Source organism: Salvelinus alpinus, chromosome 36 (genome assembly GCF_045679555.1).
Source record: "Salvelinus alpinus chromosome 36, SLU_Salpinus.1, whole genome shotgun sequence".
Classification (NCBI taxonomy): domain Eukaryota; kingdom Metazoa; phylum Chordata; class Actinopteri; order Salmoniformes; family Salmonidae; genus Salvelinus; species Salvelinus alpinus.
The window spans coordinates 12184204-12209940 of NC_092121.1; the positions used below are offsets into that span (position 1 = coordinate 12184204).

A 25737-nucleotide genomic window follows, 5' to 3' on the forward strand; every position below is an offset into this window, starting at 1 on the left:
TTCCTCCAGACGTGACGCTTGGCATTCAGGACAAAAAGTTCAATCTTGGTTTCATCAGACCAGAGAATCTTGTTTCTCATGGTCTGAGAATCATTTAGGTGCTTTTTGGAAAACTCCAAGCGGGCTGTCGAGTCTTTTACTGTGGAGTGGCTTCCGCCCGGCCACTCTACCATAAAAGCCTGATTGGTGAAGTGCTGCAGAGATGGTTGACCTTCTGGAAGCTTCCCCGATCTCCACAGAGGAACTCTGGAGCTCGGGGATCGGGGATCGGGTTCTTGGTCACCTCCCTGATCAAGGCCCTTTTCCCCCGATTGCTCTGTTTGGCCGGGCGGCCAGCATTTCTGTTTTTAATTTCTAAAAACCTGTTTTCGCTTTGTCATTATGGGGTATTGTGTGCAGATTGATAAGGATTTTTTTTTTGTTAAATCAATTTTAGAATGAGGCTATAAAAAGGGGAAGGGGTCTGAATACTTTCCGAATGCACTGTAACTGCATAACATCAACAACATGCATGCCAATCTTTCCTTGTTGAGGGTTAAAGAGAGATTAAAGTATTCTCTTGTAGTCTTTATGAGAAATATTACTTTGATGAAAATTCCAGATTGTCTGCATAATCAAATAACATACATCTCAGACACCCAAATGTACCCCACAAGACAGGGGACTCGCCACAGTATTATACAGAGCCATGATCGCATGGAACTCCCTTCTATCTCCAATTACTCAAGCAAACATAAAACATTTTTAGGTCATTTTGATAAAACAACATCTCATGGCACAATAGGGACTGTGAAATGACACACACTGACACACTCTAACGCAGTCTAAGGCACTGCATCTCAGTGCTAGAGCCGTCACTACAGGCACCCTGGTTAGATTCCATGCTGTATCACAACCGGCCGTGATTGGGAGTCCCATTTGGAGGCGCACAATTGGCACAGTGTTGTCCGGGTTAGGCCGGTGTAGGCCGTCATTGTAAATAAGAATTACTGACTTGCCTAGTTAAACAAAGTTTAAAAAAAATATATATACACACATTCTTTAGTTGTATTGTTTAAATATTGTTGTATTTTACATTTGTGTGATGGTTCTTGTCTAGCAGTGTATCAGTGTTGTGTTACTTGTCGTGTTCTATGTTTTTGTGTGGACCCCAGGAAGAGTAGCTGCTGCTTCAGGAAAACATCATGGGGATCCTAATAAACCAATAAAACCAGCAGTCATTCAGGATTTTCTGACACAATACATTAATTACCATTTATTTCTATTGGGCACAAAATAATCTGAAACACAACCTAAACAAACTGCAAATGCATCCAACAAGTTTGTAGAGTCACAAGCTTGATGTATTCATTGTTTGCTAGGAATATGGGACCAAATACTAAACTTTTGACGACTTTATTTTTACAATTCTTTGGGGGTGTCAATAATTTGGACCCCTACCTTTTCGAGAAAAAAGGTATTACTTGTTAAGCAAAATCAATATTTCTTTTGCAATTGTATTACTATACAATTATATAATTTCCCACTTTTTTTTGAGCATACAATATAGCTCAGTATTTGAATAATGTATTTTATACAGTCATTATTTCTCAACTTTATCAAGGGTGTCAATAATTTCAGACCCGCTGTACACACTCTTTTGCCCCTGTGAAATAATTTTAGTTTGCCAAATTGAAGCATATGGAAAGCAGTTAGGAGCTTGGAAATGCCTCAGGGATGAATCTATTTACAAGGTTATCTTTTCCCCGAAGAAGGAGTAAAAGTTTATTGCTGATTTATAAATGATCTATAAAATAACTTACTTATATCGTTATTACTTTAATTGAAATGGCATCACAGTATGTGTTACCCTGCTATCTTCATATAATAAACAGAAGGTCGGACTAAATAGCAAGATCCTGCTGAATATTGAATACACAACTCATTCATTGACTGAATACAGTGGCTTGCCATCCCATGTGTGATTTAACACTCCTTATCTTCCGATGTGACAGTTATAGTTTAGTGAAAAGGGGTTGACTTGATTATAAAGCCCACAGTGCGTCAGTAGTTCACCACACAGTAGCTAGTGGTGTGGAGAGGAGATGAAGGCAGATACCTCTCAGTGACTCGCTCTTTAAAAGACAATTTCCTAACAGGGTGTGGGTGTACCTCACAGCTCAGTCTGGCAGGTAGTGAGATCTAGCCCATCTGTGACACACACACACGTTGCAGTGGAGAGTGAGTGTGTACCATACGGCAACACACCAACTAACTGACTGATGCTGATTCGAGTTTAACTGCTTTCCAATCAGTCGAGGACTTTAGAGGAAACATGCCTCAAAGACACATGCTGGTCTCTCAGGCAAATGATTGAGTCAATCCATCATTGAGGGAAATGCCAAGTCATATGAATGCCGTATTCATTGGAGTAAGCTCTCTTACTACATGATACCCAGTCATATGAATGCCGTATTCATTGGAGTAAGCTCTCTTACTACATGATACCCAGTCATATGAATGCCGTATTCATTGGAGTAAGCTCTCTTACTACATGATACCCAGTCATATGAATGCCGTATTCATTGGAGTAAGCTCTCTTACTACATGATACCCAGTCATATGAATGCCGTATTCATTGGAGTAAGCTCTCTTACTACATGATACCCAGTCATATGAATGCCGTATTCATTGGAGTAAGCTCTCTTACTAGATGATTCCAGATTTGTTATTGCATATTTTTGATGTCTTCAATATTATTTTACATTAAAAATTAAGCATAACCCTTGAATGAGTAGGCGTGTCCAAACTTTTTTGACTGGTACTGTATGTGCATAAATATGATATAGCACCAGGACCCTGATGAAGACAGCTTGTCTGTCGAAACGTTGGTCATTAGGTTCTGAAATGAGTGCGTCTGAGCTCCTAGAGTGTGTGGCTCTCCTTTTCTTTTTCAAGTGTTCTACTCGGCCAGCCAGCACCTAAACAGGTGTGCGTTTCTTTCGCCTCCAGATAGCACCAGTATTACCCTTGCTAGACAAGGAATTACAGGATATTTGTAGCCACATTACTGTAGAGACGGTTATGAGCAGTGACATGGTGGTGTTGTCGTTCCTTTTTGTCTAGAATTCATATGGAACAGAAGCAGTCTAATTTATTCCCTGTCCGTTTGGAGAGTGGTGACAGTGTTTCTCATCAGGACACTCAGATCATCTGAGGACCCTCCTTAGATCACATCCTCAATCAGCCTTGGTCTAGTCTGGTCTAACTCATCTCATCTCTCTGCATCCTCTGACCCTTCCCTCATCACTCCACGCCTAAACACGGCCAGAGATGTCTGACTACTTTCAATCACCACAAAGTGTCAGAGAGAAATGTCTTACCTCAACTAAATGTTCCTTTCTGTAGATGTGTGCCTTGATGAATTGTTGGCATCTGGGAGAGTTATGCTAGAAAGCACAAACAAAGATGATTACCAATCAAATTGAATGTTTTGTTAACATGAAATGAATACCTTGATAGTTGATGGTGGACTGGTTAACTGTATTATTGACATTGTCCAGGGAGTTATGTGAAAGCCATTGGTCCAGTTATAAATTGGTTTCGGACTGATTTAACCGGTCGAGACTTTTTTGTCACCCTTGGTGAACATAACTCATAAAACATAAAATACAAATCACATGTGGCGTTCCACAAAGTTCGATTTTGGGTCCTTTACTGTTCAGTTTATATACACTGCTCAAAAAAATAAAGGGAACACTAAAATAACACATCCTAGATCTGAATGAATGAAATATTCTTATTAAATACTTTTTTCTTTACATAGTTGAATGTGCTGACAACAAAATCACACAAAAATTACCAATGGAAATCAAATTTATCAACCCATGGAGGTCTGGATTTGGAGTCACACTCAAAATTAAAGTGGAAAACCACACTACAGGCTGATCCAACTTTGATGTAATGTCCTTAAAACAAGTCAAAACGAGGCTCAGTAGTGTGTGTGGCCTCCACGTGCCTGTATGACCTCCCTACAACGCCTGGGCATGCTCCTGATGAGGTGGCGGATGGTCTCCTGAGGGATCTCCTCCCAGACCTGGACTAAAGCATCCGCCAACTCCTGGACAGTCTGTGGTGCAACGTGGCGTTGGTGGATGGAGCGAGACATGATGTCCCAGATGTGCTCAATTGGATTCAGGTCTGGGGAACGGGCGGGCCAGTCCATAGCATCAATGCCTTCCTCTTGCAGGAACTGCTGACACACTCCAGCCACATGAGGTCGAGCATTGTCTTGCATTAGGAGGAACCCAGGGCCAACCGCACCAGCATATGGTCTCACAAGGGGTCTGATGATCTCATCTCGGTACCTAATGGCAGTCAGGCTACCTCTGGCGAGCACATAGAGGGCCCCCCAAAGAAATGCCACCCCACACCATGACTGACCCACCGCCAAACCGGTCATGCTGGAGGATGTTGCAGGCAGCAGAACGTTCTCCACGGTGTCTCCAGACTCTGTCACGTCTGTCACATGTGCTCAGTGTGAACCTGCTTTCATCTGTGAAGAGCACAGGGTGCCAGTGGCGAATTTGCCAATCTTGGTGTTCTCTGGCAAATGCCAAACATCCTGCACCTGTAAGCACAACCCCCACCTGTGGACGTCGGGCCCTCATAGCACTCTCATGGAGTCTGTTTCTGACCGTTTGAGCAGACACATGCACATTTGTGGCCTGCTGGAGGTCATTTTGCAGGGCTCTGGCAGTGCTCCTCCTGCTCCTCCTTGCACAAAGGCGGAGGTAGCGGTCCTGCTGCTGGGTTGTTGCCCTCCTACGGCCTCCTCCACGTCTCCTGATGTACTGGCCTGTCTCCTGGAAGCGCCTCCATGCTCTGGACACTACGCTGACAGACACAGCAAACATTCTTGCCACAGCTCACATTGATGTGCCATCATGAGCTGCACTACCTGAGCCACTTGTGTGGGTTGTAGACCCCGTCTCATGCTACCACTAGAGTGAAAGCACCGCCAGCATTCAAAAGTAACCAAAACATCAGCCAGGAAGCATAGGAACTGAGAAGTGGTCTGTGGTCACCACCTGCAGAACCACTCCTTTATTGGGGGTGTCTTGCTAATTGCCTATAATTTCCACCTGTTGTCTATTCCATTTGCACAACAGCATGTGAAATTTATTGTCAATCAGTGTTGCTTCCTAAGTGGACAGTTTGATTTCACAAAAGTGTGATTGACTTGGAGTTACATTGTGTTGTTTAAGTGTTCCCTTTATTTTTTTGAGCAGTGTATATGTTACACCTTGGCAGCGTTATCAGAAAGGAAAGCATTGATTTTTACTGCTACGCAGACAATACACAACTTTACATTTCTGTGTCACCAGAGGATTTTAGCTCCACAGATACATTATTAGACTGTATTAGTGATTTAAATACTCTGATGGCTCACAACTTCCCCCAGCTGTGGTACTTATTGTTGGAGCCAAAGCATAGAGAGAGAATATAGTTGCACATTTTTGCACATTCACAGGCAATAAAGATAAAACAAAAGGTAAAAAACCTAGGTTTTATTTTAGATTCTGAACAAAATATCAAATCACACATTAGGAAATGTGACCAAAATAGCTTTTTTACCACCTGAGGAACATTGCCAAGGTGCGGCCGTTTCTCTCTCAGTCTGATACAGAGAGACTCACCCATGCTTTTATTACAAGCAGGCTTGACTACTGTAATGCTCTCCTGTCTGGTCTACCCAAGAAAGCCATTGGTCAACTGCAAAACATACAGAATGCTGCAGCACGGGTACTGACCAAGACCAGACAGAGAGCACACATTACACCGGTTTAAAGGTTTCTGCACTGGCTGCCTGTGAGTTTTAGAATTCATTTTAAGATTCTTCTCTTGGTTTTTAAATCAATCCACAATTGTGCACCCCAATACATGTCAGACATGATTTTAAGTTATGTACCCAGTAGGTCCCTCAGGTCCTCTGGCACTGGCCTTTTAACTATCCCATAGCCTAGGACCAAGAGGCATGGAGGCAGCCTTTAGTTACTATGTCCCCAGCCTCTGGAATAGCCTCCCATAGAACATGAGGGGGGCCGAAACTAAGAACATATTTAAAAGAGATGTTAAAACATCTTTTTAGCTTTGCTTTTCCTTAGGGTGCTTTTTAGTTGTTCAGTTTGTGTCATTCTTTAGTTTGTTTATCTGACGTTTGTTGTGTAGTAAATATTTCAGCTTTTATTTTCGTAGGTTATTCATTATTTTTTCCTGTAAAGCACATTGCGTTGCATTCCATGTCTGAAATGCTTGATTTCATTTGATTTGATCGGTGGAACAGGAGAGATAACACTAGGGACTAATCATGCTCTCCCTCAGGAGCGTTTTAGTTGGCAGTGTGACATTCCAGACCGAAGGCTGAAGTGTTGAGAAGGAACTGACATAAATTCTCATCCTAATTTCCTTTAAGTCAATCTAACCTATGCATTCCTCGGTAACTGTAATAGAAATGACTGACATGTATCGCCCAGGTGGGATGACTTTTCCATTAGGTCCAATTCTAGGAACACTTTTTTACCCATGAATACCCTCAGTTATAAGATGTCGCATGTGTGGGTAGGGTTGTGTAACAATCCAAATTAGCAGGCTAATTTCCGAATGAATTACAATAACTAATAAAGAAGCTTTCAAGTTGACGACAGATGTTGAAAACTTGAAGACTAACATTCTTTATTGCTATCTATTGCTCTTTGTAGATGGGTTGCCTGACAACGTCACAAAAATGATGTGCGCGCATCGATGGGCAGAATGCTGTGTGTTTTATGATTCTGAAAGGTCAGATAGCTGGGATAAAACTGCTAAACAAGATGGCTGCTATGTCTCCATCTAATTTGCCTGATCTATTGAGCTGTGCTAGATATGATAAACACAACACAGCTATGTTACCAAAATGTTGTTTCAGTTATACGGCTGAAACAAGACTGTAAAACAAAAAATAAAGATGACTAGACTAAACATTTATTTCAGTTTTTTATCTTCCAGAAATATGTTATTATCTCCTGATGACGTCCACAATGTCCATTGATACCGACCCTTATGACTTCAATGGAGAATGATTTTCAAATGGGTCTGATTTTCAATGCAGCTTGATTACAGACATTTCTATCATGTCATTCTGGCAGGTTCTATATAACCTCTCACCTGTATCAATCGTTCTACTTCAATGATACATTCATTTTATTACATACACCTTTTTTGTTTTTTATCAATCATATTAAAAAAGTTAATCCTGTCAAAGACGCTAAGTTAACTTAACTTCCCAGCCAGCCTCATCTTCCTGGCACATATTCACACCTCTAGCAACATGCCTGAGATTGACTGCCTACTCAGTGAGACCTGCCATTTCACTGAAACTACCTCTGTGGCCTGGGTAGGATTGAGCTGGATAGAGCAGCAATCTCATTTTACAGATTCATCCCTAGAGTTGACCCCAATGTCCAAAAAGACAATGAGGATATTAGGAACCTTTGTGACTGGCTGGGATATTGAATGCAAAACACGTGGCTATGTGCTGATTGAACTGCTCTTGTCACGCACATCCAATAGCACCTGTACTTCAGCCTGGAATTGGTCCATCTATCATTAGAGGGATGATATAACCAACATGTGTGTAGCATGTTATTTTGTTCTTTCTTGTGGTGTATTTTCCAGCCTGTATTTTAATGTATGTATTGTATGTGTGTATTAACATAGACCTTAGCCTATGCCTGCTATGTGACGCATGCCATAAAACACATGGAAGATGTAGGCCTACATGCTACATGCAGATCTGCCAACAGAGGTGTCATTCCCATAAGGGGCACAGGGGCACGTGCCCCCTCAGATGTGTCCTGGGAAAAAAATAACATGACATGTTTTTGTTTAATTTGTTGTTATTGTTTCTCTGTAATACTACTAGACACCTACATATGTATGATGTTAATTTGAGGGAGTTTACTACAGCAGGAAAATAATCCTGCAGCAATAGGAAATATTATGTGGATTATAATTAATGCAATTTTTGTAAGGGATGAGACATTTTTTGTAATGGACAATCAAGTCTGTTATTTCAAAGTGGAAATGACAGACTTCAGAAACTTTTTTAAACCTGAAATACACTACAAGTTTTACATTTCCAAGTTTTACATTTTGCATTGCAGGAAAGTTATGCTGCAACAGTTTTTGGAAGCAAACCCCTCGATTTCATCCCTACTTTATATCGGCATCGAACATGTCACCCTCCCTAGAAGAGGGGGTGACCTCGACAATTTATTGTTAAAACGAGAGGCTGCCTGGATCTTTAATTTAAAGACCCTTGTTCCCTTCGGTCTTAACGTAGACTTTTATCTGAAGCCATTCTTGTGATTATTGTGATTTTGCTATTGTAAAAGTTTTGTAGGCCTATGTAGCCAAATTGTATCTATGATCGTATGCTATCCATTCATGTTTTTGGTATGTTTTTTTTATATATCTGAGAATTAACCAATGATATCAGGCCACACCTGTGTGTGTCCTTTGACACTATGTAAAGACAGCTTGTCTGTCAAAACTTTGGTTATTAAATTATTGCATCTGAGCTCCCAGAATGTGCGCCTGTCCTTTAATTTTTCAAGTGATCAAATTAAGATCCTACATCTGTAGCAATTTTATGAAGTTGGCTTTAGCTAGCCCAGATACACAATCTCCCAACCTCATAACTAGCTACCAAGAAGAAATTTCAGGCTATCAAGTTAGAGTAGCTTGTCTAACTATCTCAGCTGGCATGCCTGCTGGCAAGGTTGGTAGACTAGAAAAGTAAGCAATTACTAAGTGTACTGAATAAGACTCATTCATTTCAATATTTTACTCAGATTTTAGTAGAAATGCAAAGTAGCATATTTAGTTTCTTAAATTAGAAAAAACACCAGTCAGTAGGATACAGACAGCTCAAGAGGTATGATTAGATATGCAGAAAAATAACCATGTTGTTTTTACATAGAACTAAGCATCATGCTTATGGCTCTAGATTGCAGAAGAAAAGCTGTTTCAGATGTTTGAAAAATGCTAAATTCTCCAAATTGGCAAATAGCTGAATTATTGGTGATAATGAACAAAGCAATGTTATACATTCCTAATTAATGACATAATTGCATTCTGGGTTTATTTTGTAAATGAGCTTTTATGATTTTATATTTATAGCCCTTCTCTGGCCCACCCACCAGCCATCCTCACATACTTTGTGCCCCCTCAGGTTTTTAGGTTGCACGACACCCCAGTCTGACACAGAGATATAAAGAGTGAAATTACCGAATAAGAACTGTTAAGATATAAGAAACTTTTTTCAATAAATATATTCATTAGAGAGGGTTTGATTTGTCCAACATTGATGCCATTAGCATTTTTTCACCAAGTCAACTGCAACTGCAATATATATTTCTTCAATAAATCATTGCTTATTGTGCTAACTCAATAGTACTCACCTCTGAGTGTTCTGCCCTTATTGGATGATAATTTATCCAGAGGTAAACATGGGTTGATGGGTTGAGAAAAACAACACATGCATCATGAGAAAAAGGTCAGATAGCTTTAGACAATCGTGAGTTTGCTCACCAGTTGCGCACAAAGCTATGTCAAAACCAATATTTATTCTCATAAAAATGCACATATGATGCTTATGGAGAGAGGGGCGGAGCAAAACATTGGAATATAAATTGACCGCAGCGCTACGGATTGACAGGCACACGAGAGAGACCACACTATAAAGACCGTTAAAACTTTGGCTTTGCTTAATAGATATCTGTTTGTTTCATACAGAAGAAACACCTGCTGCCTATCATCTATTTCCTCAAATTTACCGACATGGACGTTTTAAAGTTTGTGGTTTTGATTGTTGCCGTGTTTGCGCAGGTATACGGTGCCCTGGGAACCCCAACCAGCGACGATGGAGATATTTGGTCGATTGAAAACTGGCAGGTAAAACGCACATCCCTCTTCTGAAGTGCATATCTAGTTGGTTAGCAGCGAATGTTGTAGCGTCCTGCTGCGTTCAAGCTATTATTTTTAGGTTTCACGTTTAGGACATCTTATATGGCAATGGTTGATAGAAGGCTTCTTTATTGACTGTTACAATATTGTTACAGAGGGATCCGTTGGAGAGTGGCTTGGCCTTCCGCGTGGCTGACCTTATCAAGAGGTCCAACTCGCAGCAGTTTCACGGACTCGTTGGGCGAACCTCAGGTCAATTCAACTTTCATATCTTTTGATTTGGTCAGTTTTTTTTGGGGGGGGGGGGGTCATAGTAAAATGAGCCTGTAGGCTATAATTTATAGAAATTATAGAAATTTGAATGAATTAAACACATTTCATTTCCCAATTTAGGAGTCCCTCAACCGATTAATAAACTGGGGCAGAAAAGTAGGTTTTTCAAATTTGAAAGCATTATTAATTGGCCTGCTTTGGGCTATAGCCTATATTATGTACTTCTCAAATAAAATAAATATTGTGTGTGTTTCATCAGGAAATAAAGGAGACATGTATATTGGACTCATGGGTCGAAGGTCCTCAAGTGGAGGTAGAGTCAAGCACCTTACCAGATGATAAATATGTTAGCTATCATTCTTCAGAACAATTTCAATCTAATATATTTATTCCATATTTGTTTTTTCCAGAGTCACAAGAAGAATGGAACAAGCCCCAGTATTACTAGAGATGAAGATATAACTTGATTGTTCAAAGTTACTGTAATAATCAATGTTGCTCAAATTATTAATCTAGGTCAAAGCAATCCAATACGTGCAACAAAGCTTAATTGATGTAACATAAGTAAGGAATGTGTAATAAGGGTCAATAATTATTTGACCCATGTGTTTAAACGGCGTCAGGGATTTGCTGCAACTAATTTACATTTTATGCCTTCCTTAACTGTATCATTCTGTACTCTTTGCAATACAAGCCGCAGTATTTTTGGGGGGGGCATAATATTAGATGGATTGTTGTGCATACAAACAGGTATATTTGTCTAATTTAAGATAATTCACACATGTCCCATCACTGAGAGCATTACTGAACTTCAAGATTAATTAATATTGAAAAATTGTTTGCTTTTCTGTGCTTCATATCAAATGCTGATAATTTGTCAGTGAACCTCTACACATCAATGTGGCAAAGGCTCAATGCTGTTCACATTTCCTTAATAAAAACAATTTGTTCAATCAAGTCCACTTTTTGTAGTGTTCATTTGCTTTCAACTGTCTAGATTTACCAGATTGGTGCAGGTCATGGAGCGGAGATGAAACCACTAGACTGATCCATGCACCCGAGACAGCAACACATTGCAGTGTGTAGTGGCAATTGGTTGGGGAAACAGAGGATGCTGCCCAAGAAAGTTCAGAAAGAACACCTTGCACACAGGATCAAGACATTTGAGTTTAGATTTATTGGAGAGGAAGCAAGTACAAAAGCAGGTGCACACAACTTATCTACATATTAATGCTGTACAGAGGTACTACTGTGTAGCTACAGTGGTCTACTGCTCTTTTGATAGCTTACTGAAGAACAAATTCTTGAATGAAGGTGAACATTATGACCACACACACTGGTTTCAGGTAAACCCAGCTGTTCTGGAGTTGCTTTCTATAGCTGCCATGACTGGCACAGGAGGAAGCATCAAGACAACACAGACCACAGCAACATGTTGGGTGGCAAAATATGAAAGGCAGAGGTAAAGGAAAATTGTTTTGGGGAAATTAACAGTTGACCTGTTGTAGCAGTGTTTTCTCAGGTTCCAATAAAATATACAGTGAAATGAGCTGCAAGTTGACCTGCTATAATACCTACTTTGTGTGATGTTAGGCCAAGTTAGCATCGATTCATGCCAAAGATGCTGATATTATACAGACTCTTTGAAGAACCATGAACTTTGCAACTAAATCAAAATCATACCCCAAAATATAGTGGACAGTGTACAATCTAGTTTCAGAGAGTCAAAATAAGGAAGTAAACAATCTGATGGGCAGGTATATTTCAAGGCCTGTTACTTAACATTCAAAAGCAGAAGGAATGAATAAAGCCTGACTGGCCCAAAACTATTTTAACATGCAATTTAAATTGGACATCCAACACGAGTGCTTCAATTCTGAAAATAATCATAACACCATATTATTGGAGTATTACTTTCTTAGTTGGATCCATTGAAATACATTTTGAAATATGGACGTGAAATATACAGTATATTTGGCAGCCTTGAAGAAATACCTCCTCTCAGATTCTGAGCTTGTTTTGTTTCTCCCCTATGACAAACATATACACAGATCAAATAGCTTATTTTTTTTAAACACACAAGAACCCAGAAACACAACTGAATAAAAATTCTAAACAAGGATTAACACTATTTCAGAATGACAGTGAAGTTTGTCAATCCTTTACGATGTTAGTAAGAGTTAACTTTTGACATATGGTCAGTAAAGGCCATTTCTTCTGCAACTATAAAGATGTGCACTTTATATATTTATTGCCCTATTGTGGCTATAAATTCTTGAGATGAGGGCCATAGGTTGCTGTGGAACTCGGAATCTTTATATATACACACAGCAGATGGAGGTAATTTCTGGTTTCATCCAAAGTATATGCACAATCAGTCTAGCAGTCAGTAACATTTGCAGCAATTCAAAATGTTGGTGAAAAACATCCATTATTTTATCCTTATACACATAGACATAAAATGGGTTGACCACAACGCAAAACTAATGGTCTCTTTTGCTGTGTACTACATGCATTTGCTTGTTCCTCTGCAACATGTCAGAGAAAATCTCTTCTAATGACACGTTCAAATCTAGTTCTCAGTACGGCTAGGAAACCAGTCCTGCACATTTTAAAAACTTTCTTCAAATATACTTTGTCTTGCCAAACCTGTACTATAAAATCTTCTCTCTATCATTTAAATATATTGACAGCATGACTTGAACTTGACATCAAATTCGTACTTCGGCCTCAGACAGAGCCTGACTGAGAATTCCAGTTATTTTCCTCCTCCTTCTCTCCCAAAGTGTTTACTTGTGCACTCTTCCTCGTGGATTTAAAAGGAATGGATTGGGGTAAGGAACTTCCTCCAGCCAACGTTTTCACCAGTCCGATGCTTTTAAATACTTGAAAGAGTGCACACTGTGGAGAGAAGGGGAAGAAAGGGAATTGGCAATTTTTCAGGAATCCAAATTTAAAATAGCTTAAAAAAGGACATTCGCCAAAACAGCTTAAAACAGTGGTAAAACCAAACAGAAGTTTAAAAAAATTCAAAAAAATAAAAAGTTAAATAAAAAGTTAAATAAAGCTCAAACCAAACAGAAACACTAAAGACAATCAAGACACATGGATACATTGTTGTGTTACCTCAACCCCTCCCAGAAAGACAGCTATATTCCCATACGTACTAACTGACTGGCTCACTAGTTTAATACGCTTCTACTGAGAAGTTGTGTGAGGAAAGCTAGGGTCTGGATTCAAGCAACCCACCATCAGTATTCTTCTTGATATTATGATCTACTACTTAAGCCTGGTTAGGACTCTCAATAATAATGATCAATAATTCTGCACTAACACAGTGTACTGATCAAAAAGTTGTTTGAAGTAAACTATTCTGATAGTGAGCTTTGAACGCAGGTCCGTGGGTTGGAGAGTTGGCGTGGTATGGTGTAGGGGGAAGGGGTGTCCTATGTTCCTTTAGGTGGGGTCCACTTTAAGGCGGTGGGTTCAATAGTCTTGCTGCTGCCACGCTTGGTCTCCTTGGCTTTCCAGTCGTCGATTAGGTCCTGGAGGAGATAGTAGCATGTTAGCCTCAGAAGCCAAGGTTTGTCACGCTCCGTTCCAAAACCTGTGGAAGTTCTCCTCAGGAAGACAATAAAAAAGGACAGACAGTGGTATAGATGGAAACTGCCACTTTTCAAACCCATTAAATATTTAGCATGTTTCAGCTTATTTTATTTATTCATACACAACTAACACAGCATAGGCAAACTGTCTGACACGGTAGAAAGAGAAACAAAGCAAATAAAAAAATAAAAAAATAAATTAAAAAGCCTCTCCTGAGGGGAAACGTCACTTCTACTCAAAATCCAATACCAAAGTTCTCCAGACTTCCAATAGTAAAGTCATCGTGATGAGATTTGGAAGGATGGCTCCGTGAGGTTAGTAAGAATGTTAGCACTGCTAGGCTCAATGATAAGTGGATGTCCAAGACAACATCGAGACTGAACTGACGTCTAATGTAATAACCCAAACCCCAACTAATTCCACAGTTAGTTAGAGAAATGTCCTGGCCGTCATACTAAATCAGGACTTGTTCTTGGCTGATTAAAGAATAAATATATGAAGAAATGGTAGGTGACATACCTGTCTCTTCAAGACCAGGTGCTTCCCTTTCCAGTACTTGAGCATCTGGAGGGACTGCAGGGTGCTGACGATGTCCACTGGGTTGACGGCTGTCTCCTGGCTGATCTCCTTGATGGAGATCTCCTTCCCCTGGAACTGGTTGAGGTAGCGCAGCAGCACCTCCTTCCAGTAGGACCTGTAGCTGATTAGGCCCAGGTCTGAGAGGGGCCGCTCTGGAGAGCCCACCTTCTCCTCCACCTTAGACAGTAGGTAACCTGGGAGAGGGCAGACCACACACAGGGTTACACAGAGACCAGGGTTAGAGAGAAACCAGGACCAGACACGGGGTTACAGAGAGGTCAGGTAGAGTCACAGAGAGACCACAAGGTAGTGGCTGTACTCACTGAAGTCAATCAGCATCTTTCCGTAGCCCTGCCTCATGTACTGTGGCATGGTGAGGATACAGGAGACATTGTAGTTCAGGAACGAGTTCTTCTCCTAAAATGGGAGGGCATAGACGTTTTGAGTTTGAGAAAAGCAGTTTATAAATAAAACGTAGCATTATAACTACGACTGACTGGTTACCTTTGAGAAGTAGCCAACAAGATGGCAGCCGGTGTTGTCAGCCTCTGTCATGACGTAGAAGAGGAAGGGCTCCACGTCGTAGTATAGGGTCTTGTGGTCCAGGAAGAGCTTAGCCAGAAGGCACAGGTTTTGGCAGTAGATCTGTGGACGATAGGGTCATTTAGCAGGGTTATGGTCAGAGCAGGGTAGTCAGAACATTCACAAGGCAGGATAACATAACATTCCTGGGACCCCAGCAATCTCTCACCTTGTTCTTTTTACCGTCCACCTCAAAGACGGAGATGTTTCCCTTTCGATAGATCTCATCCCCTGGTGGGTGTTTCCAGACACACTTGGCCTGTACAGGGGGAGGGACGGCACCGATCATCATACAAAAACTTATTCAGAACTGAGATCCACTCTGAAACGTCTGAATCCATCCATAAAGAACAATCAGAAAACACCGGAGAAAGTAATTGACATGCACCAACGTTCTCACCATGTGCCGGCGCAGGATGGTCAGACTCTTCATGTACTTGAGGCAGAACTCACACATGTAGAGGCGTCCCAGGCGGGCGTACTCCTCGGGGTAGGGCGAGTGGTACCAGGTGTCCAGCTCGTAGCGGCCAAACACAATGGTCTTGATCATGTTGCTGCCCTCCGCCACCTGGCCCTGCAGCTTCTCCTGCACCAGGCGGAGGACAGGGAGAGGGGACAGAAAAGAGAGGAGGAAGAGAGAGGTTTGACCAACGCAGCGAGGGAGAGGGGCAGGCAAAACGCCACGGGAGGAGAACTCATTACTCTCCGTGGAAGCGACCACGGAGAATGCGCTTTAATTTGGAAAAAAAGGTTAGAAATGTGTGTGGAAAGGATAAGAGAGAGCTCTGATTTGGAAGACTGAAAGGGGAGGCTCTTAAAGATATTGGCTAGAGTAAATCTAGCTCAAAGAGAGCGAAGAAGAACTTCTCCATAAACTACCCGGTCTTGTAACTGACAACACCAGACAGTGTGAGAAGCCAGATTACCCAGAATGCTCCCCGTCTGGCACTGCCCACCATAAACGGTGAGAGCTGGGTGTCGACTGGGCCCAGTCCAGCCAGTCACTAGTACAGGCTCAGGAAAAGAAAGAGGAAAATGGGAGGAAGGGCGATGAGTTCTCTCTCTTACAAGATCCTCCGAAGCACGTGCCTGGGCTTTTCGAAAGAGCTCCAGGTCGTAATCACTTGTGATGTTCTCCAGGAGGGGCTCTCGGTTGTTGCCGTGGGACTGCCGGTGATCCTGGGACATCAGAGAGGGAGAAGAAGCCTTTAACCTCAGAACAATCAGCACATCTCTTCAACCGGACACATTATTTACCTTCAACATATCTGTTGTCCGAACAGTTGTCAAACTGTGCTTGCAAGACACTTTTTAATATTGGAAGTATTATATTTGTTTACGTTTCGTATGGGATAAGAGTGTATTGCAACGCGTAGGCTACAAGGAAGCTTTTTCTTCTGGCACTAATGGAAATGGGTAGTTTTTTCATTCCTAGAGTTTGGATTAGAGGTCAGATCATCACACTCACCATGTACTGGTCTTTCTGCTCTTTTGGCAGACCCGAGTTCCTCTTCTTCCTCATTTCCGTCACCTTCTCCTTGTACCTCATCTGTCTCTCCGTTGGGGCCTAATCCATTATGCAATGTTATGATATTGCCATGATACTGCCTTTAAATCCAAATCCTAATTTGCGCCCTATTTGATATTGCCTTTCTTGAAACATTGACTGCAAGGAGAGACAAATCCAAACCAAAAACAGTAGCGTAGTGATAAAATGAGATGGTTGACCAAATGAAAGGCCCAGGATCATAGTACCTGGTGACGGGTAGCGTGTCTGTTCTCATCCTGCCGGTGGGACAACGTCCGCTCCTCCACCTGTTTGTCACGAGAGGAGGCCCTCGTCTGCGAAGAGAATTCCCATTTGGTAAGCGATCCCTACTAAAGATATGCCTACAGTATGTTGTTTTATTAAGTAGTAGGCAGACAGATTTCAGACACAGTCCAAGAATCCCACACCTCAACACTAAAGCCAACTTCTAAGGTAGATTTACCTTGCATTCATCTACAGAGAGGTTGTGGAAGAGAGGGCAGCCAGATATTGAGAAGTGCCTCTCATGTTTCCCTGTCAAATGGCCTGAAAAACGAATAAAACAGAGAACGTCAAATGAAACCAATGCAGAACATAACAATTAACAGTGTGTGTTTTGAATGTGTAGCGCTCTGAGGTCCACATTGCACAAAAAGTCAACTATGTAAATAAATGTCCTGTCCTCATTGACGGTGGAGCTGACAGTTAAGAATGAGATCATTTACCCAGGGAGTTGCAGCCTGGTGTGGGGCACTTCATGTTGAAGTTGTAGCTCTCGTGGAAGCGGCGGCGCTTGGGCCTGTGGGAGAGGTCGCTGCCAGAGTCTTTGAGTGACAGCTCCTTGGCCAGGCTCTCGTCATGAGAGGCGTTAGGGCTGGACACGTCAATGTCCGACTCCGATGAGAGGGCGTTCCCTGTTGGGGTACGGGGCGGAGACTCGTCCTGGTCTGCTGCTCGCTTCAGGTCTGGAAAAGCCAACGAGGAGAAGAACACATGTAAAGGAATTGTTATACTCACAAGTCCGACAGACACCTCACATTGTTTTATTTTACCTTTATTCAACTAGGAAAGTCAGTTAAGAACAAATTCTTATTCACAATTACGGCCTACCCCGGCCAAACCCGGACGACGCTGGGCCAATTGTGCGCCGCCCTATGGGACTCCCAATCACGGCCAGTTGTGATACAGCCTGGAATCGAACCAGGGTCTGTAGTGACACCTCTAGCACTGAGATGCAGTGCCTTAGACCGCTGTGCCACTCGGGAGCCCACATGATGGGGCTTAGTTCATATTTGAAGTGCCTGGCTTGTATCTAGAATTATGAACGAGGACATTCCAACTATCTCACAGTACCATGTCTATACAGTTTCAGGACACAAGGTTCCATTTTGTTGTGACACACACACACACACACACACACACACACACACACACACACACACACACACACACACACACACACACACACACACACACACACACACACACACACACACACACACACACACACACACACACACCTATATATTTCTTGTCAATGTTGGTGATGCATTTGTTTTTCACGCCCCCTTCAGGTTTTCCCAAGCCATGTTCTTCCAAAGGCAAAAAGTGAGGGTATGAAACAGGACAGGAGGGGATGATGACTTATTGTGACATCAAACACCCAATACATGATCGAGTACAACGACCCCACCACACCAGCAACGGAAACCCAAAGGAATGAATAGGGATGGTAGCTACAAGCATAGGCTGCAATTTTCAGCAGAACTGTCTGAGTAACCAGCAGAGACATAACAAATGAGTGGAATAACATGTGGAGGACAACACAAGCTCAAATCATCTGTTTGAGGACACAAGTCCAAAACAAACTTAGAGTAGAAAAGCACTGGTTGAGCATCACTGCCTCTTCGAAAACTTAAAATGATACAATAAAACATAACATCAATAACGCAGTGGGTGGCCAGCTCTCGCATGTGGACAATGGAGCGGGGGGGGGGAACTGTGAGAGAAAGTGACCATGCTGCCTCGTCCTCCTACCCTCCACATGCTGCTCCGTGTCCGACCCCGAAGAGCGACTCTGGCGCAGAGGGTATTTCTTGGGGGTGACCGGCGGCCCTTGCTGCAGACTACGGCTACGGGTCACTCGCCGGGCAGAGAAGGTCACCACCTCTGCTGGGCTGATCTGGGCAGGGCTGGAATCTAAAAAGACATTTTTTTAACAAACGTCTTCAGGGGTCTCTGGCCCTAAGCAGTAATGTAGAAGGCTAGGAGCTACAACTCTTGTCTCGTCAATGGACAACTCCCTTTCAAGCAGAGACACTTACACTCCCTTAACAAACGGATTCGTTTCCACAACAAAACTGACCAGTAGAGTACAGGCAACAAACAAAACATAGGCCCAAGCAGTAGGCTACTTGTTGTGTATAACAACTTAATAACAATATCAGTTCAGTTGTCACATTGAGGACCAAGGGACATGCCAAGCTTTTCAAAAACCACATAGAATGCATAACAAAAGGGAGTGGAAACTATATCATCCTCTACTCAAACCATGACAGCCAGACCGAATAGGGATCAGGGGGTATGACTGCTGTCTAAACCCATTCACAGTTTATGAGCTTGAATGCTGATATTCAATGGCTATTGTACAGCAAGCGACAACAACCCATGAGCACATCTATGGGTATATCTACAGACAAAAGAGAACCCCAGCATTACAGTCAGTATCTTCATTTTGAATCTTCTGACTTAGATTATTGTCACAACATTTGGTTCAATGACCTAGACTGACAACTCATATGGCTGGAATCCAAGGGATTCATAGTTATTCAGCAGATTCTTGATGCAGAAACATAACAATATAAATATCTTGGCCATCTCATGACAGTTCCATATCAAACCTGCACTGTTGGTTAAGGGCTTGTAAGCAAGCCACTGTAAGGTCTACTACACCTGTTGTATTCGGCACATGTGACAAATACATTTTGATTTGAAAACAGCATATTTACCTTGTGAACTTTGGCTGAGTCGCAGCGATGCCCGGGTGAGGCGCGTGTTCCTCCGTGTTCTCCCATAGGTCTCGATTCTGTCTGTGTGCTCATGGTCAGCAGAGAAGTCTGAATCTTCAGTGCCGTCGGAGCTGCTCCCAGCATTCCTCTTTCATAGAACAAAAGGGAAGATCGATCGACAGTTATGCACATCAGTAACATAAACATGACGATTCTTTGGTTTGGTTCCTGTTAGCTTGTATGAACACAATGCTATCGTCGAATCCATTTATGATTATCATGAAGCATCACTTGTGTGCCCCAAATCTTTCTATTACTTTCGTTGGCGTCTTCCAACAACATGTGGGAGGAAACGCCGCAATAGCCGCTCTAACTGCGACGTGAATAGGCTATATTCAGTAGACTACAGTGCATTCAGAAAGTATTCAGACCCCTAGAGACTTTTTCCACATTTTGTTACGTTACAGCCTTATTCTAAAATGTTTTCAATCGTTTTTTCCCCCTCCTCAATCTACACACAATACCCCATAATGACAAGGCAACTTTTTTATTTTAGCAAATGTATAAAAATATATATCACATTTACATACGTATTCAGACTGTTTACTCAGTACTTTGTTGAAGCACCTTTGGCAGCGATTACAGCCTCGGGTCTTCTTGGGTATGACGCTTGGCACACCTGTATTTGGGGAGTTTCTCCCATTCTTCTCTGCAGATCCTCTCAAGCTCTGTCAGGTTGGATGGGGAGCATCGCTGCACAGCTATTTTCAGGTCTGTCCAGAGATGTTTGATCGGGTTCAGGTCTGGACTCTGGCTGGACCACTCAAGGACATTCAGAGACTTGTCCTGAAGCCACTCCTGCGTTGTCTGTGTGCTTAGGGTCGTTGTCCTGTTGGTAGGTGAACCTTCACCCCAGTCTGAGGTCCTGAGGGCTCTGGAGCAGGTTTTCATCAAGGATCTCTCTGTACTTTGCTGTTCATCTTTGCCTCGATCCTGACTAGTCTGCCAGTCCTTGCCGCTGAAAACAACCCCACAACATGATGCTGCCTCCACCATGCTTCACCGTAGGGATGATGCCAAGTTTACTCCAGACTTAGTTTCATCAGACCAGAGAATCTTGTTTCTCATGGTCTGAGAGTCCTTTAGATGCCTTTTGGCAAACTCAAATAGGGCTGTCATGTGCCTTTTACTAAAGAGTGGCTTCCGTCTGGCCACTCTACCATAAAGGCCTGATTGGTGGAGTGCTGCAGAGATGGTTGTCCTTCTGGAAGGTTCTCCCATCTCCACAGAAGAACTCTGGAGCTCTGTCAGAGTGACCATTGGGTTCTTTTCCTATTTTTTTTTACTTGGTCACCTCACTGACCAAGGCTCCGATTGCTCAGTTTGGCTGGGCGGCCAGCTCTAGGAAGAGTATTGGTGGTTCCAAACTTCTTCCATTTAAGAATGATGGAGGCCACTGTGTTCTTGGGGACCTTCAATGCTGCAGACATTTTTTGGTATCCTTCCCCAGATCTGTGCCTCGACACAATCCTGTCTCGGAGCTCTACGGATAATTCCTTCGACCTCATGGCTTGGTTTTTACTCTGTTATGCATTGTCGGCTGTGGGACCTTGTATAGACAGGTGTGTGCCATTCCAAATCATGTCCAATCAATTGAATTTACCACAGGTGGACTGCAATCAAGTTGTAGAAACATCTCAAGGATGATCAATGGAAACAGGATACACCTGAGCTTAATTTCAAGTCAAAGGGTCTGAATACTTATGGAAATAAGGTTTTACATTTATTTATTTTTTAATACATTTTCAAGAATTTATAAAAACCTGCTTTTGCTTTGTCATTATGGGGTATTGTGTGTAGATTGATGAAAAAAATTATATTTTATATATTTTAGAATAAGGCTGTAACGTAACAGAAGTTGGAAAAAGGGAAGGGGTCTGAATACTTTCCGAATGCACTGTATATCCCCCAATATAGCTCCAGTGTCCCCTAATCTGCATCGGATGCGCTCATAAATTCTCTGCAGAGATCTCAAGTTATGATGCTGCATGCATTTCGTCAAATGCTCGCAGTCAAACAACAAATAATAATTACAGACCTATATCCATCCTGCTCTGCCTTATTAAAGTCTTCGAAAGCCAAGTTAATAAACAGATCACTGACCATTTCGAATCCCACTGTACCTTCTCCGCTGTGCAAACCAGTTTCCGAGCCGGTCACGGGTGCACCTCAGCCACGCTCAAGGTATTAAACGATATCATACCCGCCATCGATAAAAGACAGTACTGTGCAGCTGTCTTCATCGACCTGGCCAAGGCCTTCAACTCTGTCAATCACCGTATTCTTATCGGCAGACTCAACAGCCTTGGTTTCTCAAATGACTGCCTCGCCTGGTTCACCAACTACTTCTCAGAGTTCAGTGTGTCAAATCGGAGGGCCTGTTGTCCAGACCTCTGGCAGTCTCTATGGGGGTACCACAAGGTTCAATTCTCGGGCCGACTCTTTTCTCTGTATATATCAATGATGTCGCTCTTGCTGCGGGTGACTCTCTGATCCACCTCTATGCAGACGACACCATTCTGTATACATATGGCCCTTCTTTGGACACTGTGCTATCTAACCTCCAAACAAGCTTCAATGCCATACAACACTCATTCCGTGGCCTCCAACTGCTCTTAAACGCTAGTAAAACTAAATGCATGCTTTTCAACCGATCGCTGCCCGCAGACTGTAAACTCTTCTTCCAGACTCCAAGTAAACATCTACAATCCAAAATTAAATCTAGAATCGGCTTCCTATTTCGCAACAAAGCCTCCCTCACTCACGCCGCCAAACATACCCTCGTAAAACTGACTATCCTACCGATCCTCGACTTCGGCGATGTAATTTACAAAATAGCCTCCAACACTCTACTCAGCAAACTGGATGCAGTCTATCACAGTGCCATCTGTTTTGTCACCAAAGCCCCATATACCATCCACCACTGCAACCGGTATGCTCTTGTCGGCTGGCCCTCGCATCATATTCGTCGCCAGACCCACTGGCTCCAGGTCATATATAAGTCTTCGCTGAGTAAAGCTCCGCCTTATCTCAGCTCACTGGTCACGATAACAACACCCACCCGTAGCACACGCTCCAGCAGGTATATCTCACTGGTCATCCCCAAAGCCAACACCCCCTTTGGCCGCCTTTCCTTCCAGTTCTCTGCTGCCAATGACTGGAACGAATTGCAAAAAAATCCAAAATAAAATAAATTTAAAATAAAATCGCTGAAGTTGGAGACTCATATCTCCCTCACTAACTTTAAACATCAGCTATCTGAGCAGCTAACCGATCGCTGCAGCTGTACACAGCCCATCTGTAAATAGCCCATCCAATCTACCTACCTCATCCCCATATTGTTTTTATTTACTTTTTTGCACACCAGTACTTCTACTTGCACATCATCATCTGCACATCTATCACTCCAGTGTTAATTTGCTAAATTGTAATTACTACGCCACTATGGCCTATTTCTTGCCTTACCTCCTCACGCCATTTCCACACACTGTAAATAGACTTTTTTTCTATTGTGTTATTGACTGTACGTTTGTTTAGAAAAAGGGTAACTCTGTGTTGTTGTTTGTGTCGCACTGCTTTGATTCATCTTGGCCAGGTCGCAGTTGTAAATGAGAACTTGTTCTCAACTGGCCAACCTGGTTAAATAAAGGTGAAATAAATAAAATAAAAAATAAAAATGTGACAGGTTATTTTCCTGTTTAGTCCAGACTGCATTCTCACCTGCAGTGAACCGCACCACTGTATGAATAGAATCGGACCGAGTACACCCTTTTTGAGCAAATCACGGTGCGTTGTTTAGTGTGCTTCCGAGTGCAGATAGTAATCACACCAGTACAAACGAGCCCAACTAAGGGGGTAAACGCACCAGAGGTCGGAAAAAACGCACCAAACCAATTGTGTAAAAGCCCCCTACAACTGCAAAAACATGTGGCAAAGAAATGTACTTTATGTCCTGAATAGAAAGCGTTATATTTGGGGCAAATCCCAACACATCACTGAGTACCACTCTTCATATTTTCAAGAATATTGGTGGCTGCATTATGTTATGGGTATACTTGTCATCAGCAAGGAACAGGGAGTTTTTTAGGATAAAAGAAATGGAATAGAGCTAAGCACAGGCACAATCCTAGAGGAAAACCTAGACACTGGGAGACAAATTCACCTTTCAGTAGGACAATAACCTAAAACACAAGGCAAAATATACACAAGAGTTGCTTATCAAGACGACATTGAATGTTCCTGAATGGCATAGTTACAGTTTTGACTTAAATCGGCTTGAAAGTCTATGGCAAATATTGCACAATCCAGGTGTGCAAAGTTTTTTGAGACTTACCCAGAAAGACACAGCTGTAATTGCTGAAAAATGTGATTCTAACATGCATTCTCACGGGTGTTAATACTTCTGATTTCATTTTCAATACATTTGCTAACATTTCTAAACTACATGTTTTCACTTTGTCATTATAAATATTGGGTATTGTGTGTAGACGGGTGAGAAAAAAACATATTTAATCCATTTTGAATTCAGGCTGTCACACAACAAGTGGAATAAGTCAAGTTTATGTGAATATTTTCTGAATGCATTGTGTGTTTTGAAGCAAACTGGACTGGAATACTAGCTAGTACTCTACACAGAAAAAAATCCTAATCCAACAGCACAAGCACATAAAATACAAGAATCGCCGAAAATAATGTTTACAAGTGTCAATGGTTTACATCTTGATTAATGTGGAGGAGGGGCATGTGTACAAGCAACACTTCCGTAGTACTTTTCCCACAATGCACCATGTCAAAACATTTACCAACGGCCAGAACTGAAATCCATTCGAGAAATGTTCCAAAACAAACATGAACATGAAACGGACCATGCATATGTATATTAACAACATTACCATACTGTTACGTTGACAACTAGCGTAGAGAAAATACATTCGAGATGAAAATGGTTCAACAATCTTGAGGGCACTATTTGTCTTTAACCAATTGCAAGTGAGGAAAGGCGGGACAGGAGAAAATTAAACCAATTGACACTATGTTATTCCTGAATCAATCCAATGAAATTGTTGTTTTGAGGAAGACAAAAATTTCCCTCACCACCAGCAGGATTCAACTAGCTACAGCCAGAGAGGTTTGAACCTAGATAACACCTTTTCCGTACACCCTGCGGGCCTGTTCCACCAAGCTTTTGGTTCTATCACTGCTAGCTGGTGGTTCATCTGTTAGCTAGATAACTATGTCAGCTAGCTAAAGCGATTGTGAAATGATGTTCAAATGCGCCCCATGAACACACTCATGGATAGCTAGTTAGCATTAACTAGACCAGTATCGCATCAGCTTGCCATGGCATTTGTGCTATTCTAAATGTTACACAAAATTGATTGTGCCATGTTTTAACGCAAACCAGGGCTCAATTAGCTCCTATCTGTCACGTTATAGTGACATTTCGACATGATAGCAAGTTAGCTAAACAAATTGACATTAAATATAGCTAGCATGAGTCAGTCACCTGTATTTTACCACTACGTATCTAAATAAATCAAGTTCTTACCTTTCTCCGAGGCATATTTCACTTTAACGGTGTCTGTTTTAAGACGTTAGCTATCCCTTAGCAGTAAAAATAAACACAGCGTTTTAAAATGAAAATGCTCACTAATGAAACTGGTTGACTGGAGATGCCGTTCAACGTTTGTCTCACACTTCCGTGGTGTGTTCAAGCAGGTCGACACGTTTCGGAATGTTTTGAAACGGTTCTACTGTTATTCAATTGGCCACTAGATGGCAGTGTTGTAACGTGTACATGATGGTCCCTTGTGTAAATGCCCCTTGCTATTCGGAATCCTTGGGAAGTCCCTACCCACTACAAGTTGAAATGTAAGGTTAGGGTTTAGAGGTAGGGACATCCCAAGGACCCCAGATATTGTACAGTGAAATACACTGACAATACACTGACTCATACAGTTTACATAAAAATAGACTGTGTATTTTTTTTCTGAGGTAAAATACAGTACAGTACACAATATGCATAGTGAGAAGTTTGATGAGGATGTACATAGACCATTCATTCATCATAGAGCGCTCATTGAGTGTATATCAGGGGAGGTCTTGTGTAACTGA

General features: G+C 42.0%; 2 protein-coding genes across 4 annotated transcripts; one reads left to right on the plus strand and one right to left on the minus strand.

Moving 5' to 3' along the window:
• Positions 1-9719: 9719 nt before the first annotated feature.
• LOC139565169 (protachykinin-like) lies at positions 9720-11217 on the plus strand. The gene is made up of 5 exons (XM_071385317.1): positions 9720-9975; positions 10143-10239; positions 10381-10416; positions 10520-10573; positions 10671-11217. The coding sequence occupies exons 1-5, from the start codon at positions 9862-9864 to the stop codon at positions 10706-10708; spliced, it is 339 nt and encodes a 112-aa protein (XP_071241418.1). The 5' UTR covers positions 9720-9861; the 3' UTR covers positions 10709-11217.
• A 197-nt stretch (positions 11218-11414) lies between these two features.
• Positions 11415-25342, minus strand: LOC139565154 (histone acetyltransferase KAT7). 3 transcript variants are annotated; one of them, XM_071385273.1, is made up of 14 exons: positions 25172-25342; positions 19564-19711; positions 18593-18754; positions 17281-17520; positions 17019-17101; positions 16783-16869; positions 16496-16594; positions 16096-16206; positions 15428-15613; positions 15197-15286; positions 14950-15090; positions 14769-14862; positions 14386-14639; positions 11415-13805 (listed from the first exon to the last, which is right to left on the minus strand). In XM_071385273.1, exons 1-14 carry the CDS (start codon positions 25184-25186, stop codon positions 13707-13709), a joined length of 1809 nt encoding a protein of 602 aa, XP_071241374.1. In that variant the 5' UTR covers positions 25187-25342; the 3' UTR covers positions 11415-13706. The 3 variants fall into 3 exon arrangements, with proteins under 3 accessions (XP_071241374.1, XP_071241375.1, XP_071241376.1); XM_071385274.1 differs by lacking the exon at positions 18593-18754; XM_071385275.1 differs by lacking the exons at positions 16096-16206; positions 16496-16594 and having other exon boundaries at positions 25172-25341.
• Positions 25343-25737: the final 395 nt, after the last annotated feature.